The sequence below is a fragment of the Macadamia integrifolia genome, chromosome 6, assembly GCF_013358625.1.
Source record: "Macadamia integrifolia cultivar HAES 741 chromosome 6, SCU_Mint_v3, whole genome shotgun sequence".
NCBI classification, from domain to species: Eukaryota; Viridiplantae; Streptophyta; class Magnoliopsida; order Proteales; family Proteaceae; genus Macadamia; species Macadamia integrifolia.
In genome coordinates this window covers 40,696,632-40,714,025 of record NC_056562.1, presented here as the reverse complement: position 1 = coordinate 40,714,025, position 17,394 = coordinate 40,696,632, and the positions used below count along the sequence as shown (strand labels likewise).

General features: G+C 37.1%; 1 protein-coding gene across 1 annotated transcript; it reads right to left on the bottom strand.

The window, feature by feature from the left end:
- Positions 1–10,832: 10,832 nt before the first annotated feature.
- LOC122082644 lies at positions 10,833–12,056 on the bottom strand. The gene is made up of 2 exons (XM_042650338.1): positions 11,794–12,056; positions 10,833–11,436 (listed from the first exon to the last, which is right to left on the bottom strand). Exons 1-2 carry the CDS (start codon positions 11,911–11,913, stop codon positions 11,083–11,085), a joined length of 474 nt encoding a protein of 157 aa, XP_042506272.1. The 5' UTR covers positions 11,914–12,056; the 3' UTR covers positions 10,833–11,082.
- Between the last annotated feature and the right edge of the window lie 5,338 nt (positions 12,057–17,394).

The following is a 17,394-nucleotide window of genomic DNA, read 5'->3' as shown; positions in this document are numbered from 1 at the left end:
TTTTAGGTAAAGGGGCATTTGTTATTGTTATTGGTGAAGCCTAATTTTAGGGCCCGTTTGATAACGTTTCAAGAAATGCGTTTCTGCCGTTTCTGTTTCCAAAAACAGCATAAACGAAGTAAAAAGCGTTTGATAAAACTGTTCCGTTTCACTTATTTTTAGAAATAGAAATAGAAATTTTTACTTATTTATGATTCAAGAAATGACCCAGGCGAAACAAGTTGAACTTGTTTCGCCATTTCTGGAAACGACTTGTGGCAATTCTTTCACTGGTTACCATCGACTTCTAAAAACATGACTTATCAAACACCTTCAATTCCGTTTCTGTTTCTAGAAACGGAAATTTATGTTTCTGTCGTTTCTTGAAATAGAAACGGCAAAAACGTTATCAAACGGGCCCTTAGTTTAATCCAAGAAGTACTATTGATTCTTCCTCAATATCGAAGGGCCCATGATTTTAAAAATTAGATTGAAATCGGCCATTTCAAATAAGGAATTTTCGACAGTGAGTCGGCCAATTCAAATAAGGAATTTTCCAATCCGACAACCTATTCGTGAATCAGCCACAGGTGTTATTTGATCTTTATTATGGTCATTCTCATTTTTCTAAGGGAATATTTTTATCATTCTCCTATGCTTACCTTACATTTACCCAAACTTTCACATCTGATTCCCCCAAAAAATAAAATCCTACCTATACTTCTCCTGTGTTACCTAAAAATACCCCTCGCTCTATTCCTTTGATGGCAGTCTTGCACGAGCCTCTTCGCTAGAGATTGTCCGATACATTCTTTAACTGGGAATCTTTCTTTCTCAGGACTCTCAGTTGGAGACTATTCCACTCGGTCTTCGACTGATACTTGGCCATCCCCGCCCTACTTTTGATGAGGTCGGTGCTCCATTTCCAAGTATCCCTTGAAGTCTAATCTCCTCTTACCATCTTGGCATGGGTGAGACCTACCGGTTCCATATTGGGACCTTCCTTCTTGGGTCCCTATGCGCCTGGATGACCAGTTGTCACCCTGCATTCTTTGGCGGTCAACCATCTAACCTGTTGATTGGGTTGTTGTGCAACTTCCTGACCTTCTAGCTTCAGAGGTTGTTCCGTGGTCTTGAAGGCGTACATCTTCTTGGGAATTTTAGCTTCCCTTTCTCTAGATGAGCAGCATCTTTGATCAGGTGTTTGCAATGATGGCTGACGCTCCACTAAAACTTCTCCCCTGCTTATGGTTCTAAACTCCATGATTCCTTGTTTGCCTTCAATCCTTGTAGGTCCTTCAGCAACACTAGCGATCCCTTGGGTTGCTTACCTTTCTCTGGTGCAGACTTCTTGCCATGATCGTGCTTTGGGCCATCCCTTAGCGTTGAATTGCCTTTCGGAGGCCTAAGTTCAACAACATCCCCGGAATTTGCTAGGGCCAGGTGGGAAGATAGTGATCGTGAGATCGACCTCTCCTTCCTGGGGACAAGTTGCGACCTAGACAACAGTCTTGTCAAATATGCATTCACCATGCTGACCGTGGGGAAGGAATCCTCATCGATCATCATTACGCACTTATCCTTGTCTGGGAACTTGAGGGGCCCATCGTTGATGGCCTTATGTATGTCATTGCGCAACACCACACAATTGTTAGTGAAATGAGAATCTGAATTGTGCCATTTGCAATATTTCCTATCTTTAATCTCAATCGTGGTATTTGATGTATGTCAAACAACTTGATTTGTTTATCCCTTAACAACTGGTCGAAAATGACCTCGACCTTGGACATACCAAAAGAGTATCTCACACAAGAGTCGTAACTCATGGGTTAAAAAGTCTTTGGTATGGCAGCTTTGTTTTGGGGTTTGGTTAAGAATTTGCAAACATATAGTTCGCCTTTTACAATATCGGCCAAGTCGACCTCACAATCTACGGCGTTGGCAGCCTTTGGCTGACTGGCACCCATGAGTGCCAAGTTATATGCTGGTCCTTGGTAGAAATTCCCAGTAGAATAATGCTTTTGTTCTTCTTCTTTCAAAATTTGTTCGTAACAAGTTTCATGAGCAACTAACTGACTTAGGTCTGAGAATTATTGACCAACAAATTTCTTCCTTAGCTCTAAAGATAGGCCACTCAAGTCCATCTTTGCAAATTCACTCTCTTGCAAGTTTACGATGCACCGATGTTTAGCGATTTTGAATTTGCTGATGAACCTGTCAACTGATTCGTCATTGCCTTGATGCATCCTTACTAGGTCATACACCAATATAGTGGATTCAATACTATAGAACTATAAGTGGAACTTGTCTTCCATCTCCCCCCCCCCCCCCAGTTCTACATAGAATTGACCGATGGAATGGCGTCATATAAAAAATTATGGGAGGCAATTTTTGGTACCCAAATTTAGCAAATCTTCCCTACAAGACAATCGATCAATAAATCGACATCAATTATTGACCGATTGTGTTAAGGAGCTAACCGATTAAGCTGACCGATAATCAAATTGGCCCAAAAATGATGACCTTATATTAAGAAGTTGATAGGTCAGAATAACCATCAGGTTGATCAAGCATACTAACCGAATACAGTAAGATGACTGATTGTGGCTTTTTATGGTCAGCTGACTGATTATGGCTTTTTAACGATCAGCTGACCGTTATCGACTTTTTACGGGCAGCTAACCAATTTTGAATTTTCAATCAGCTTCACTGATTATCAATCATCATAATTCATAAAAATATGGTTTAGTTCCAAGGAAGTTACAAAGACGTGGCTCAAGTGGTTAAGGCAGTTACAACCAATTAACTAATAAGGACATGATACATGAATTCCTACAGTTACGAAATTTCCAAAATAGGAGGATCTTTCAAATAAAACAATAAAAGGGACTATGGTGGAAGAAAGAAGACATCATCAACAGATCAAACAAACTCAAACATCAAGTCTATCTTGTATTACGTTTTTTATCTTTCATGTCATTTTTCTTTCTTCTTTTATACTAGAATTTTCCTTTCGAAATCATGTACTTATTTTAAGTTATGTACTTCATTTCATAGTGTAATGATCACGTCTCTGGCATGTTTTATATCAACAGAGATACATGTCACGTTTCTGGTATATTTAATATCAACAGAGACAACAGATCTTGTTTCTGGTATATTCAACATCAACAGAGATAGTAGATCATATTTCTTATATATTGAATATCAACAAAGGCAATACTACATTTCTCCCTTGTCTATGGGTTGCTATCATTTGTCTTCATCTTTTTTCAATCATTGCATCACGTTTCTATAAAGAACATTAAAAGTCTTTGGAGTGATCGAGATAAGAGGAGTGCTCATACTATCATCGACGGAACGTATATCCATCGCCATTCTGTCGCTAAAACGTCCGTCGTGCATGCTAGCAATGGAAAAATTGCTTCTGTCGAGCAACTATATTACACGATTTTTGCAAAATATCTATCGTTAATGTATTTATATAAGGCGACAATATAAATTCCATTGCTAATATACATAATTAGGCAACAGTGTAATTATCTCGTCATTATTACTTTATCTTAGGCGACAGTGTAATTATCTTGTCACTATTACTTTATCTTAGGCGATAGTTTTTACTCGTCATTAATGTATTTATATACAATGACAGTATATTTTTTCATCGTTACTAATAGTATCTTAGGCAACAGATTTCGTAACTTTCATTGCCAAAAACTGATTTTTTGTATAACAAAAATTGTTTTTAATGTCATTATTTTTTATTTTTTACCTATAATTACATTCATACATTGCTCATTTCACAAAAAATGCATCTATCTAGAATTCAATACTTTTTTATACCTATAGTTACATTCATACATTGCTCATTTAATAAAAAAACACATCCATCTAGTATTCAATACCTTTATGTAAATGAAAAAAATGTACTATAATATTCAAAAAATTCATCGTCTTTCATCATACTTTCAATAGGTCAATACATATACTTCATTCAATTGTTCACCACTTCGATTCACCAATACACACAAAAAAAAAAAACTACATTGTTGTTGTTGTCCACATTGCCAAAGAAATATAATCTGTGACAAGTTATTCCAATGTCATCTTTTGCAATTCCACCTCTCTTAATTAGCTGGAACTTTGAAACTTCTATTAAACTTCATTGCACCTAACAGAAATAAATGAGAACAAAAATGAAAATCCTCTTAGCTTCTTACTTCATTTTTGTTATAAATAGTGAAATGATGATATAAATCAATAATTCATTTGTTAACAATATACCTATCATTTTGAAGATTGTGTCATTCTCATGAAATTCGTAAATGCCAGCATCTAGGACTGCATTTCAACCATCTTTGCATTATGCTTATAGATTTTATCTCCTTGTTGAGAAATCATCTCATTACACTTAGAGATTTCCTCTCATTGCTGAGAAATCTTCTCTTTCAAATGAGAATTCTCTACTCTCAGCACTTCAAATTATCGGGCACTTCGCTTGGCACACATTGCCTCTTTATCATACATCAGTTTTGGGGTTACCCCAGAATCCAACATGTGCACATACCTATGTGAACCCAATCCAAATACTTTGTCAAATATTTTCTCATGACAATCCCTATCTTGTTGATTTCTTCACCTTCCTTTGCAAGCTCTGCTTCATATTCTTTATGCATTAGACATTGAACAAGAAAAGTTTAATGAAATATATTAATTTTGACTATATCAAATTAAATTAAAAAAAAGACCAGCAACTTCAAAATAGATAAGTTAATATGCAAACCATTTTCTTTCTTGACTCATCATCTATATAATCTCCAGTCTTCTTGGATTTATGTGTTTCATCGAACATCTCAATACGAGTAGGAGACAAATGTTTTGGATGCTCATTTTTCTTAAAATAAAATAAAAAATATATATATCTAACAAAGTTATAAAATGTTGGGACCAAAAGTAATAAAATCTCAATGAAACGAATATAAAGATGAAACAAATAATTGATCTTCCTCTCATGTATTACTGCATAAGAAGTACTCCCTGTTGTATGACGTATTAATTGTTTGAACTTATTAGTTTTATTTCGATTGGCCATGTCCTACGTTGAATATTATACTCGATCAAAATCATGCTGCCCTCATAAATGTAACACAAACTAATTAAATTACATTCAATTCCATAAAAAGAGTACTCTTACCAAGTTTTTTTTGTCACCCCAAATTTTGAACATTGCGTCCCATTGGTCTTCTGACATACATTCAAGATCCATGTTTTCCTTACGATCTGCATTTGTGTTATATTTGGTGTAATGTAATGCTTTCATATTAGATTTGTGATTCCTCCACCGAATAGCCATTTTGTCAATGGTCCAATCCTTGGTACGACCACCTGGGATGTCAAATTTATCCTGTAATAACAAATGAAGATACTAGTTATCATATCATTGCAATAATCTAATTAAACATTGTTGTGTATTCTATACAAATTATATTCTTTTAGAGATAATACTGTTACTTTGGTCCATGCCTCGTCCTTTTTTGCCCATAGCACTTGCCTCCAATCAGTATATGTTAATGGCAATAAAAGTTATTCTTTACCAATGTCCCAATCCAATAATTTAATTTAGAAGTGGTTTTTTGATAATTTGGTTGGCCATATTGATTTACTGTGACCTTTATCTTCTGTCCCTCGGGCAAGTTCACAATAGATAAGGGCTTTGTCTTTCTCTTTTGTCCTTTACGTCTATGACCTGTAAAAAATTAAGTATAAGAACAAAATAATCGTTAAGAATAGTTAATAATATTTGACATCAAGTATATAAATAATAACCTTACAATTAACTAACTTGGACTGATTTCACCAGTACTGTTACTTGCCTCTTTACTCATTTTTTAAATATGATTATCAATCTTGCAAAATCAATAAAATCTTATCATATATAGAAAGTATTTGTATATCACACTATTCCATTTAAGTATTTGTTGTTGAAAATATAGAAAGTATTTTATATCACACTATTGCATTTAAGTTAATTAATACATTTCCATTCAATTTCAAAAGAATGTATCACTTACCTGGTTTTGATGATCAATCAATTTGAGTCATAGTCATAACAATGTTCATTGGATCGATCGAGTCGATGGGGTTGTCAATTGTAATTCCTTCCATATCAGATCTTACCCAACTAAAACTAGCATCAGCATCACCATCACCATCACCCTCTATATGTTCTATAGTTTGCCTATATTGTAAGGTGCTTTGGGTATATGTATTATCTGAATTATCATGAACCTCTCCTCCCACGTAAAAAATATCCCTAATCTTTGGCCTTATGACAACTTGCCATTCAGGCCTATGGGGATCAAATGTAAAACACTTGCTCTGTTTGTGATGGAAGTACAAATGGGTCAGCAAACTTTTCTCGGCCACTATACATTAAACAGTTAAAATTGACAAGTACAAACCCAAGCTCATCTTTCGTCACTCCTTTTCTATTATCAGCCCAATCACAATAAAATAACACTACTTTGAGATCCTCTGTGTGTTCCAATTCAATCACTTTCTTCAGGATCCCATTATATGACATAATTTCCTTAGTATGACTTGCATCATTTTGGCTTTCATAGTTTTCTGTCATTACCATAATAAGAACTCCGCTATTCTGAGTCTTTCTATTATTTTTATGTGACTTACTATGAAACTTTATGCCATTATAAATGTATTCATCATAACTTCAGACATCCAATTTAGGACCTTGAGCAAGCCATCTGATATGATGAGGCACCTCTGCCCCGCTTTGACGTAGATTCAAAATATGATGATATAAACATAAGGTACATATAAATAGAGAAATTATTTTTGGAAACATTTAATTCATAATTTGTAATTTATAACTTGACTCCTAAATGATTGAAACTCTTTAGCATGCATTGTTGAAATAAGATATAGACGAGATTTACGACCCATCGACCTCTTCAATTTTTCTTTGTGGAGCCTAAAAAGTGCATACATGAATATTTAATATACTAATACTTTATCATAACTGTTTAGATTATAAAATTGTAAAAATACTTACTTTTAATATTTATCCAATCCATTATAGTTCTTCAGCACGTATCGATGAGCCTAGTCCCTTTCTTTACTGTCTAGTCGTATCATCTCACATTTCCCCACCGGACGACCTACTCTTGAGAATATAGAGATCATATGTTCTTCTTCTGTTGATCCTGCATTTCTAACCGGTCTATTCGACCTTGTTTCCACACCATCAAAGTATCGAGAATAAAAGGTCAAGCACTCACTTGCAATGTACCCTTTTGCTATTGAACCCTCTGCTCGACTACGATTGCTCACGTAGTCCTTAAGTTGCTTAAGAAACCTAAACACAATCAAATTTATACCTATTTATTTAGTATATTAAAAAAACATAAACAATTCCTAAGTGGTTTCACTATTTAAGGAGAAAAATGCATACTAACATTTCTATTGGATATATCCAACGGTATTGTACTGGACCACCCAAACTAGCTTCATAGGCTAAATGAATATTTAAGTGAATCATAACATCAAAGAATGAAGGTGGAAAAATCATTTCCATCTTAGTAAGTGTTAAGGCAACACTTTCACTAGGCCTCTTGAAGTCCTCCCCCTTTCCTTCTTTACTGCACAAATATCGAAAAAAAAGTACATAATTCTATCAATACAATACTAACATTCTTAGGTAACAAACCATACAATGCTACCGGAAGAAGTTGTTGTATCATAATATGACAATCATGGCTCTTCATTCCTAATATGTTACGTTCTTGCACACATCGTGAGCTATTACTACAAAGTCCATCTGGAACCTTCACACTCTTTAAAACTGAGCAAAACAAATCTTTATTAGCAGTAGACATTGTCCCGGCCTATTAGGAGGTAGCCGACCTCTTCTCAAGATAAAACCAAGAGATAATTTTTAGGATTTCATTTGTTCCCCTACTTTTTTGGTCCTTCCTCTTAAATAAGATATGATAACTGTTACAAAGAGTTAAAACATCTTACTACACTAACATCACTTCTCTAATAACTACTACTATAACCGATAACTCCTACATAATTGAAAATTCCTAAATAACTAAATTCTATCACAAAAGTAACTATTCTCGCTTATTTTGTGCACATAACATTCCATCCCCGTTAAGATTGGTCTAATCCTCAAGACCACTTGCTAGAAATTGAATCTTCATTGCATCCTCCCAAGTTGTTTTAGCATGTTGGTAGTCTTCCCTGAGCTTAATCGAGGAAGCCATGACCTCGTTTCTCTAGAAAGAAATTGTAGAAATTTCATCGGTGGATGTCGTGCCTGAGCTCTGGTACCAGACGGTACGTGCAGAGATTCATAGAGAGAAAATAGAAAAATTAAGATAAGGGAGGGATTTAGAAAAAACAAATAAATAAAATTAAATAAAGGATATGATTGGTTTTATGGACGAAGCCGGATGTCTAGCTTGGATAAGGAAGCCTACCTCTTCTCTTGGGAAAGAAAATAGGAAATTGATTTACTTGTCTATCATTCTACTACATATTAACTCCTATTATATAGGATAGGATAACAGTTACAATTTACATTCCACGTTTCTTCATAACCTCTCTCCACTACTCCACCCTATAACCCCTCCTACAACTTCTCCCTTAACCCACTATTGTTAACTTACGATAATAACTAACAACTCCACTAATAACAATAATAATAATAGGGAAGTTAGGTACGTAACAATCCTTCCCCCTCAAATTGTCCTTGTCCTAAAGGACAATGAAATAAAGTAAGATAATTGTCCACATGAATCCCATATCTTCATAGGAGAAATCTCAATTGTCGAAACCATAATTCTCATTCTACGCTGTGGCACTCTCTTGATAGCGAATGGAATCTGCTTGGAAGAAGTGGTAAATGGTATATTTCTCTTCTTCTTTTTCTTTTTCTCTTTTTGCTTCTTTTTCTTCATCATATTCATCTTCTTCTTTGTCTCCTTCTTCCTCAACTTGGCCAAACTCGTTTGGACACGTTGATAAATTGTAAGCATTTCATTAGAAATCACCATCATGTCCTTAACAAATGAACGCATGGCTTCGATGATCTTAATATTCATACCCATAGTTGTAGGAACGACCATGCTCTGATACCAGATGATACGCGTACGGTAGAGAAAGGGAGAGAAAATTGGAATAGATATAAATTCTGAGAGATAAAATAGGAGATTTGACCTATCACAAAAGTAACTATTCCCGCTTATTTTGTGACGTAATATTCCATCCCCGCTAAGATTAGTCTTGCCCTCAAGACCACTTGCTCGAAAAAGGGGATTTTCCTAGCAAGACCGCCGTCCTGCCCGTCGAGGCGTCTGCACCAGTACTCCCTAAATTAAACTGTGACGGAATACAAGACATCGTACACCAACACACGTAACATTTGTTTGAAGGATGTAATTTATTCCACTTATAATAATAGGATATTGCCATATGTTCATAGAATCACAAATTAAATAATAAGGAATCAATGGTGTATACAATTCACCATCGACTGTGAAGAATTCACCGTTATTATATCATTCCTGTAACCCCAAGCACAAACACAATGGATTCTCTAGGTTTCTCCCACTAACTCCCCTCAATGCTCTATTCGTGATGACTCCAATAATGAGAGTAACATTAGGGTAGAAGGAGGACCTGGAGTTCTATTTTATAGAGTTTGTGTACCCTCCCATCAAGGTGTGCCAAATAAGGTAGGACTCTTTAATTTCCCTAATTAGACTCGGAGTGGGTTTCCTATTTAAATCCAACACTAAGAGATTGGTATTGATTAATTTCCTAATTGGTCTATGGACAGTCAGGGAATATTATGAGAATATTTCTACATTGTCTACCCTGGTAAATAACTCACTGTCGAAACTCGAAACCAGAGGGTTGAAATGTTACCCCCATTACAGGGACCCAACGAAACCCCTGTGGAGGCTCTCTTATTCTCCCATTTCCTCTCCTCTCCTACCTAAACATGCTCTTACTCATAGCCCGGCCCTTTGTTTAGTTAAATTCAATGGCCAGTTGGTGGCTCTTAATCTACTAATCAAGGACTGTGGGATAATGGGATGTGATTTCTTTCGGTTTTACCTTGTTTTGTCTTGCACAAGCATTGAACCCACACCCTTCTTGGTGGTTGCTTTTTAAATGGCAAGATAATTTGTAACGTAAATGTAAATGGGGCTTCTCTGTCTCTGCCTGTGCCACGGAGTTGGAATGCATCAAGGACGGCTTGCTTTTGGCTCTCAGTCTTGACCTTCGGAGTATTGCGCTCTTCTCGGATTGTCTCCCTGCGATCGCTTTCGTCAATGGACAGCCGAACTCTCTCGATTGGGCTGCTTATGCAATTGCCGTGGACATCGCCGACCTTTTACCATCCTTTATACAGGTGTTGTTTCGCTTCATTCGCTGTAACCTCAAGTCATTTGCAGACTTTTTAGCCTCCGGAGCTCAGGCTCTCTCATGTTTGGTGGATGACCCCACCCCCCCCCCCTCACTGTAAATCAATCTCTCGTCTCTGACCGTTGCTTTCAGCGGTCGTCTTTCTTCGAAAAAAGTCAGTTGCGTCACCGACAAAAAAGAAAAAAGATAATTTGTTCGACCATTTATTGAAAAATTGGTATTTTCCGAATTTATCCATTTATTTGGATTTATATGCAACTTTTATCAAAAACTTAATTCTTATTTTCTCTCTCTCTCTCTCTCTCTCTCAGATAAGCGCAGACAAATTCAATACGTACCAACAAAATACAAAGTTTCTGCTGGGTGAGCATCTAATCTCCCGTCATCCATTGTTGTAACTATCAAACCCATGAAATAAGAGCGATCATTACCTGTGAAACAGATCAATTAGAATACACCAATACAGATCACCATATATATATATATATGATAGATAAAGTTGAAATTTTTTTCATGTGTGGTTCTTTCTACACGAGCCTTAAAATATGTGAACCATTCAGAACCATTATGAGTACAGGAGTATGCCCATCTATATGCAAATTTCTTGATCATTTGGGGCTTTTAATGAGAGACAAGAGAGGCGAGTCAATCTTTCTTGTCAGGGGTTTCAGGTGTTGTCAATTGCTCCTGGCCGGCATCATCTGATTTGTGTGACTCAATAGCTATTTGCCCCGCAGGCCCTGCAGCCACTTCTGGCCCATCATCATCCTTCGTTTGCTCCGTGGTACTGTTACCAGCCCCAGACCCAACAATGTCCTCAGTTTCCTTGGCAACCTCATGGTTCACATCTGATGCCTCCCCAATTCCAGAAACTAGGTCTGTGATAGCAGTATTCGATTCAGGAGCATCTTTATCTGATTTGGGGGCCTCTGGATTTGGCTCCGAAAGATCCACCAATGGTTCTTCCTCCTTTTGACCCTCGCCTCCATTATTGTTCTCCTGCAATTATAGAATCAAATTAGTGAGATGAATTAAATTTTCAGCATGAGCTAGCTTTCCGTGATATGTTTATAATTTAGTGCAGGAGGGTTCAATTAATACTCCAATATATACACTCCCACCAAGAAGTGAGGTGGACGCTTCTTAATTTGGACAGAATAACCGAACCATAGCGGCTCTGCCCATTGGAAGACGTGAAGTTGAACCATATAGTCCCATCCATACTCCCTACCCCTAGGTTCGTCATTCAACTGGATCGGGCTCTTCTTTACGTAGGTGATCTCCTAAATCCAACTTGTGAACGCAATTTCACCCCACAGACTAGATTCACTAAAGTTGAACCGCGCGCATACTTACATGTGCAGCTGCCTCGCCTTGGACACCCTTCAAAGTGGGTTCACCGCTGGTTGAATTATCAACCGGCAGCGGCTCCCGACTGAAATTCACGTCCTTGGGTTTGCTAGCACAGCCTCCCATCGGTCCTGATCGCAAGAGGAACAAATAGCGATGTGGAGGTGGCAGCAAATCCTACGCAGGAGCTTATAAATAATAAGCTCTTCAAAAGATTTGGAAAGGAACAGGGAGCAAAGAGATAGGGTTGGGGGTGGGGGGAGGGGGTTTTTTCTGTTCTAATGTTAAACAGACTGTTGGGCGAGGGAAGATTTTAGCGTCATGGGTGGACGATGAGTTTGTGGTCCGGTATGTATAACGACCTTTTCCTACAATCATAGGGACAACAATTTTCTTCGGATCCTATTTTTCTGGGGTGGTCGTTGGAGTTAGTTCTTTCGTGAGTCCGAGAGTCCAGAATCCAGATCAGGTTCTAACAGAAGGACCATCTGTGGGACACGTGTTCAAGAAAAAGGTGAGAAGAACAAAATCATTATCTTCCTTTGTTCTTCTCTCTTTAGATATTTCATCGTGGTATCTATAGAAAAATAAAAATGCGAAACGTTCAAAACCCAGTGAATGTTCACATAAGTGATATGATTGACACGTGTTAAATATGTTAATGCTAACAGAGTTGTAAACAGTTATAATTCTGTTTAATATTATTAATATTTAAATAAATAATTAATTAAAATCCTAATATAAGCAGACTTCTTTGATTTCGCTTAGAAATCCCAATCCTCTCTCTCTCTCCTTGCATGTTCTTCAAGGTCGTTCCTTCTTTCTTCTTCCTTTTTCAGTGCTCTCTAGTCTAATTGAACTTTTGTTTACCAATCTCACTGAAGATTTGCATCCATGATAAATTCTCATAGGTTAATAATATCTATCCAAGAAATAATAAAATCCTAGATATACAAGAGCTTTGTTTACTTTATAAATTCAAATTTTTCCTCTGCCATAAATGCAAGCTTTACTGTCCAAATCCTTTCCCGGATTAATATATAAACATGATATTTAGATATGTGTGGCCAAGTCTCTCATATGCTCAGTGCCTGAAAATAGTTATGCTGATTTTTTTCTTACCTCATCCTATTTTGAGAGCAAAGCAAGAGAGAGAGAGAGACGATGATGATGATGGCTGCGGTAGAAAGAAGGAATGGCCTTGAAGAAGAAGAAGCAAGGAGAGAGAGAGAGAGTTGAGATTTCCCAGCAAAATCGAAGGAGGAGTCTGCTTATATTGGATTTTTATTTCTTATTTATATATAAAAAAATATATTAGACAAGTTAAGTAACCATGTCCGTCATCTCTCCACCCTAAAAACTAGGAATCAGTTACAATATAAAAAACTAATAGATTGTTTAGATTAATCTAATATTAAATGGACAGTTAATATTAAAAGAAAGTGAAAATAAGATTACAATATGTAAGTCCTGCTACCACTCGCCCTTTTATTAATGCCTTTATTAATTTATTTAATCAAAATAGGGGACTCACCACCTCCTCCCTGCCTTCTCCGAAGAAGGTATCGGCCACCGCAGCTTGTCTACCGTCCTTGCAAACCCACTAAACTCCCACCTGCAACATTCCCTGATCACCTGCTCTCACTTTCCCCTCCCCTGTTTACCCACTCTCCCTTACAAAACTATAGAATCCTCAACCCTCATCCTCTCTTGTGCCGGTGATTCTTCACCATATTCCGATCAATTTCAAGGCAACGAGCTATCGAGAAAAAAAAAAAAAAAAACAAAAACAAAAACCAAATCGAAAAATAGATTGTATCCCCAAGAAAGTTTTGTGGGACCTTTGCTAAAAATCTTTGGTTTCGATCTTTTCATCATTTAGCATTTAGGTATAATCGTTAACTGAGATTTTCAAGCCTCAATTAAAATAATTCCAATCCAACGTTTTTTACCTGTTATAATCGTATTTTTTACCATTTTAAATATTAGTTTTTGCAGTATCTCTTTTAATGGAAAAAAAATATTTTGGAAATTTACATCCACCTCACCTTGCGTTTGCCTTTATTACATCATCCCCCCTCGAGTTTCGTTTATTACATTTAAACCCACCAAACTAACATTGTGAGACAGATTTGAGGTCTGATCCGTTAAGTTGAGCCATATTTTAATTAATGCCCACAATACCCTTCCCATTTTCTTCTACCTACCAATGAACAAGAGAATCCACTTCCAATGGCTTCGCTCTTCTCCGACGAGGAAAGGTCACCGAAATCTCTTCCTTCTCAGGCAAGAAAAGGGTTATGGTGATGCCCTAATCTATCTACGATGATGCCCTAATCTTCCTTTCTCTTTTATTTGTGCTTTATTCCCAATTTTTCTTCCCAGGTGATGGTGATGCCCTAAATCTCCTATGCTTCTAGGCTACGATCTACATACAGATCTACGTACATAAACCATAATGGGGTCTCAACTCGTAAGATGAGATAACACCATCGTTTAAATACAAATATGAACAATTTCATCCTTATGACCATTTTGAATGCAAAACCATATTGAAATGTGTAGGTAACAGCCTTCTGTAATCATTGTTAAACTTGACCTCAAATTTGCCTTTTGGATTCCCTTCTCTATCTATGGATTCTAGTGCAATGGAGTAGCGACCCAGACTGTTTATCCTTGAATCGGCTGCAATCGATGAGAATAGGAGAAGAGGTTGTTTGGATTTGGATTGGTGATCGGAGTGGAGTTGAAAGAAATAAGGATCATGACAGATGAGATAATGCCATCGTTTATATACCCACCTGAGTCTCAAGACAGTCACCTATGAAGAATTGACGATGGCAGCCAAGAAAAAGGAACTTACGAGTTGAGCACCCATGCCGGAATCAGAAACTAGGGCAGAGGTGACATTTGAGAAGAGAAGCCGCGAGGTAAACCAGGCCCATCATGTAAAACCCTACAACTAGCTCGTGAGAATCATGAGAACTTTTGTTGGTTGAATGGCTGGGGATTGAAATCCAGTAGTAATAATTGGCTGGTTGAATCTGTAAGTTGAACCAGCAAATATTTTAGATTCTTTGTTATCTGATAAAATTCATTAAATCAGTAAGCATACCAGTGGAGACTCATTCTTCATTCAAGATTTCATCTTGTTGCATACTAGATAAATTGGGTACTTTTTTTTCATTTCGAAATTCTTATGGTAAACAGTCAAAATTGGATTCTTTGAATTATCTCAGGGCATGTTGCTTGGTATTCTTCACTTCGCTGAAACCTAAAGCTTCGACGAAGTAAACTGTCAAAATTGGATTCTTTGAATTATCTTAGAGCATACTACTTGGTATTCTTCACTTCACTAGAAACTAAAGCTCTTCCACCTTCGCCCGACAAGGTAAGTACCTATTCAACAGTAGTCTATTTCGGTTGGGTGGGAATTTAGGATTGTTTTATATAAAATGTGTTAAAAGGGTATAATGAATATTTACAGTTGGATATATCTGAGAAGGGGTAATTATGTCTTTTCAATTCCAAAACTAACACCAGTCTCACGGTGTTAGGTTTGGTGGGTTTAAATGTAATAAACGAAACTCGAGGGGGATGATGTAATAAAGACAAATGCGAAGGGAGGTGGATGTAAATTTTCCAAAATATTAATCTGTCACGGATGGGGTTGAGTGGGGCCATAGTCTTGTAGATGGGAGTTAGGTGCGTCTACAAGGTAGGGTTAGGGTGAGGGTGAGGGTGAGGGTGGGAGTGGCAAGTTACGGAGGGGGTGTGGTTTTGGGTCTCATCTAATTATGCGATAAATGATAAAAAGATATGTGGGTCCCATCTAATTATGTGATAAATGATAATAATAAAAGTTTCCCAAAAAAACTTAATAATAAAAGAGAAGAATCCCTTTGGTATAGTTTAAATTAATGTTTATCTCTCAAATAAACATAAATAGAGATCTTTCATGTTTGGTATGATTTATGACCTTATTACTTATTAAAATAAATCAATATATTAATAAAAAAATTTAATAGAAATATATCAATAAATTCATAGGTAAAGAGGTGTTTATGATTTATTGGGATAAAGTAATTATTGTTGTTTATGCACTACCATTAATGAACACATGTCATAAAAATCCCTAGACATTCGCTCTTCATCACTTACATTACCTCTTCTTTACAACTCTATTTGTTCATCCAAGACAAGATATAGCCCTACGGTGTCAATCGGTTGGCCCGATCGGTCTCGGTTGGGTTTAATCGGGCTTGATCACTTAAAAGCCTTGCACCATGAACGCCCGTTTAAGTAAACAGTCCTAACTTTGGGGGGCATGGTACGGTTTATGATCGAGTCAGTCAATGTCGGGCCTTAATCGGGCTTCCTTAAACGGATCTTAACCAGACTACGGACCTATTTAAGTGTAAATGGGTTCTAAACATGCCTACCCTAAAATTATTTTCTTAAGTTGGTCAAATGCCCAGAAATATGTGAGGTAAATCTTTAATAAAAAAAGAAATGATATGAGATTATGATTGTTCTTACAAAGAAAAAGAAGAGATTATGACCTTTACAACATACAAAATAAAGCTTAATTAAACCAAATCCTATTACAAAGCAAAGGGTAAGAAAGCTTAATTTATTTCTTACTAGTAGTGGCAAAATAGAAATTTTATGTAGTATTAAAGGGGGTCGGGCTAAAACGAGTTGGTTCAAGCGGGACATCTAGACGTGTCGGTTCGGTCGGGCACTCGACGGGCTAACTACTTGCACTATGAATGCTAGTTTATTAATTGGGCCAGTCCAGGTCGGGCCATAAACGTGTTGGGCACGGTTGGGTCTACCAGTGCGGGCTCAAAATTGACACCCATAGTCCTACCTCTACCAAAAAACTCAAGGAGACTCATCCGAGGTACTTACTCCCTCTCTCTCTCTCTCTCTCTCTCTCTCTCTCTCTCTCTCTCTCTTGTCTCTCTCCCTTTTTTTGGGTAATTTATAGCGTCACCCCTTGGAGAGTATCAGTATTATGGGAGCACCCCTTCTCTTTCACCAAATTAGACTTAGACCTCCTACCGTCAGTCATTGTTACAGAATATACCAAGAATGCTAACATCAACAATTCTTTTTTTTTTTCTTTTCTAAATACCATTTTCCCCTTAAAAATAATGAAGTATCAAAATTGCCCTCATTACTTCGAGTCCCCAAATCGATTTCACCATAACCCTAACTCACTTTGGTTCTTGTTTACAGAAATATGAACTCTCAACTTTGGTTTGGGACAGTCCACAGTCTTTGCCGGCGATGTTAGACTAACTCCTTGTACCTCGCAAGTGTATCTATAAGGGAAATATAGGATGAAGCTGATGGATTGAATCCAGAATCAACGACAGATTGGAAAAGTACAAACGGTTATGGACCTTGGCGACGGGGATTCTCACGTACGAGTCTGGGATCATTGGAAACGGAATCCCTCTGTTCTTCCACCTGCTGAAAGTAGGGAGTGGATCAGGTTCACGTACGAGAACATATGAGAATGACCCTGGTACGTTCACCTGAAAGTAGAGCTGATTTTTTTTTTTCTGGGATTGGGGTTGGACTTGAGGGTGAGGGCAC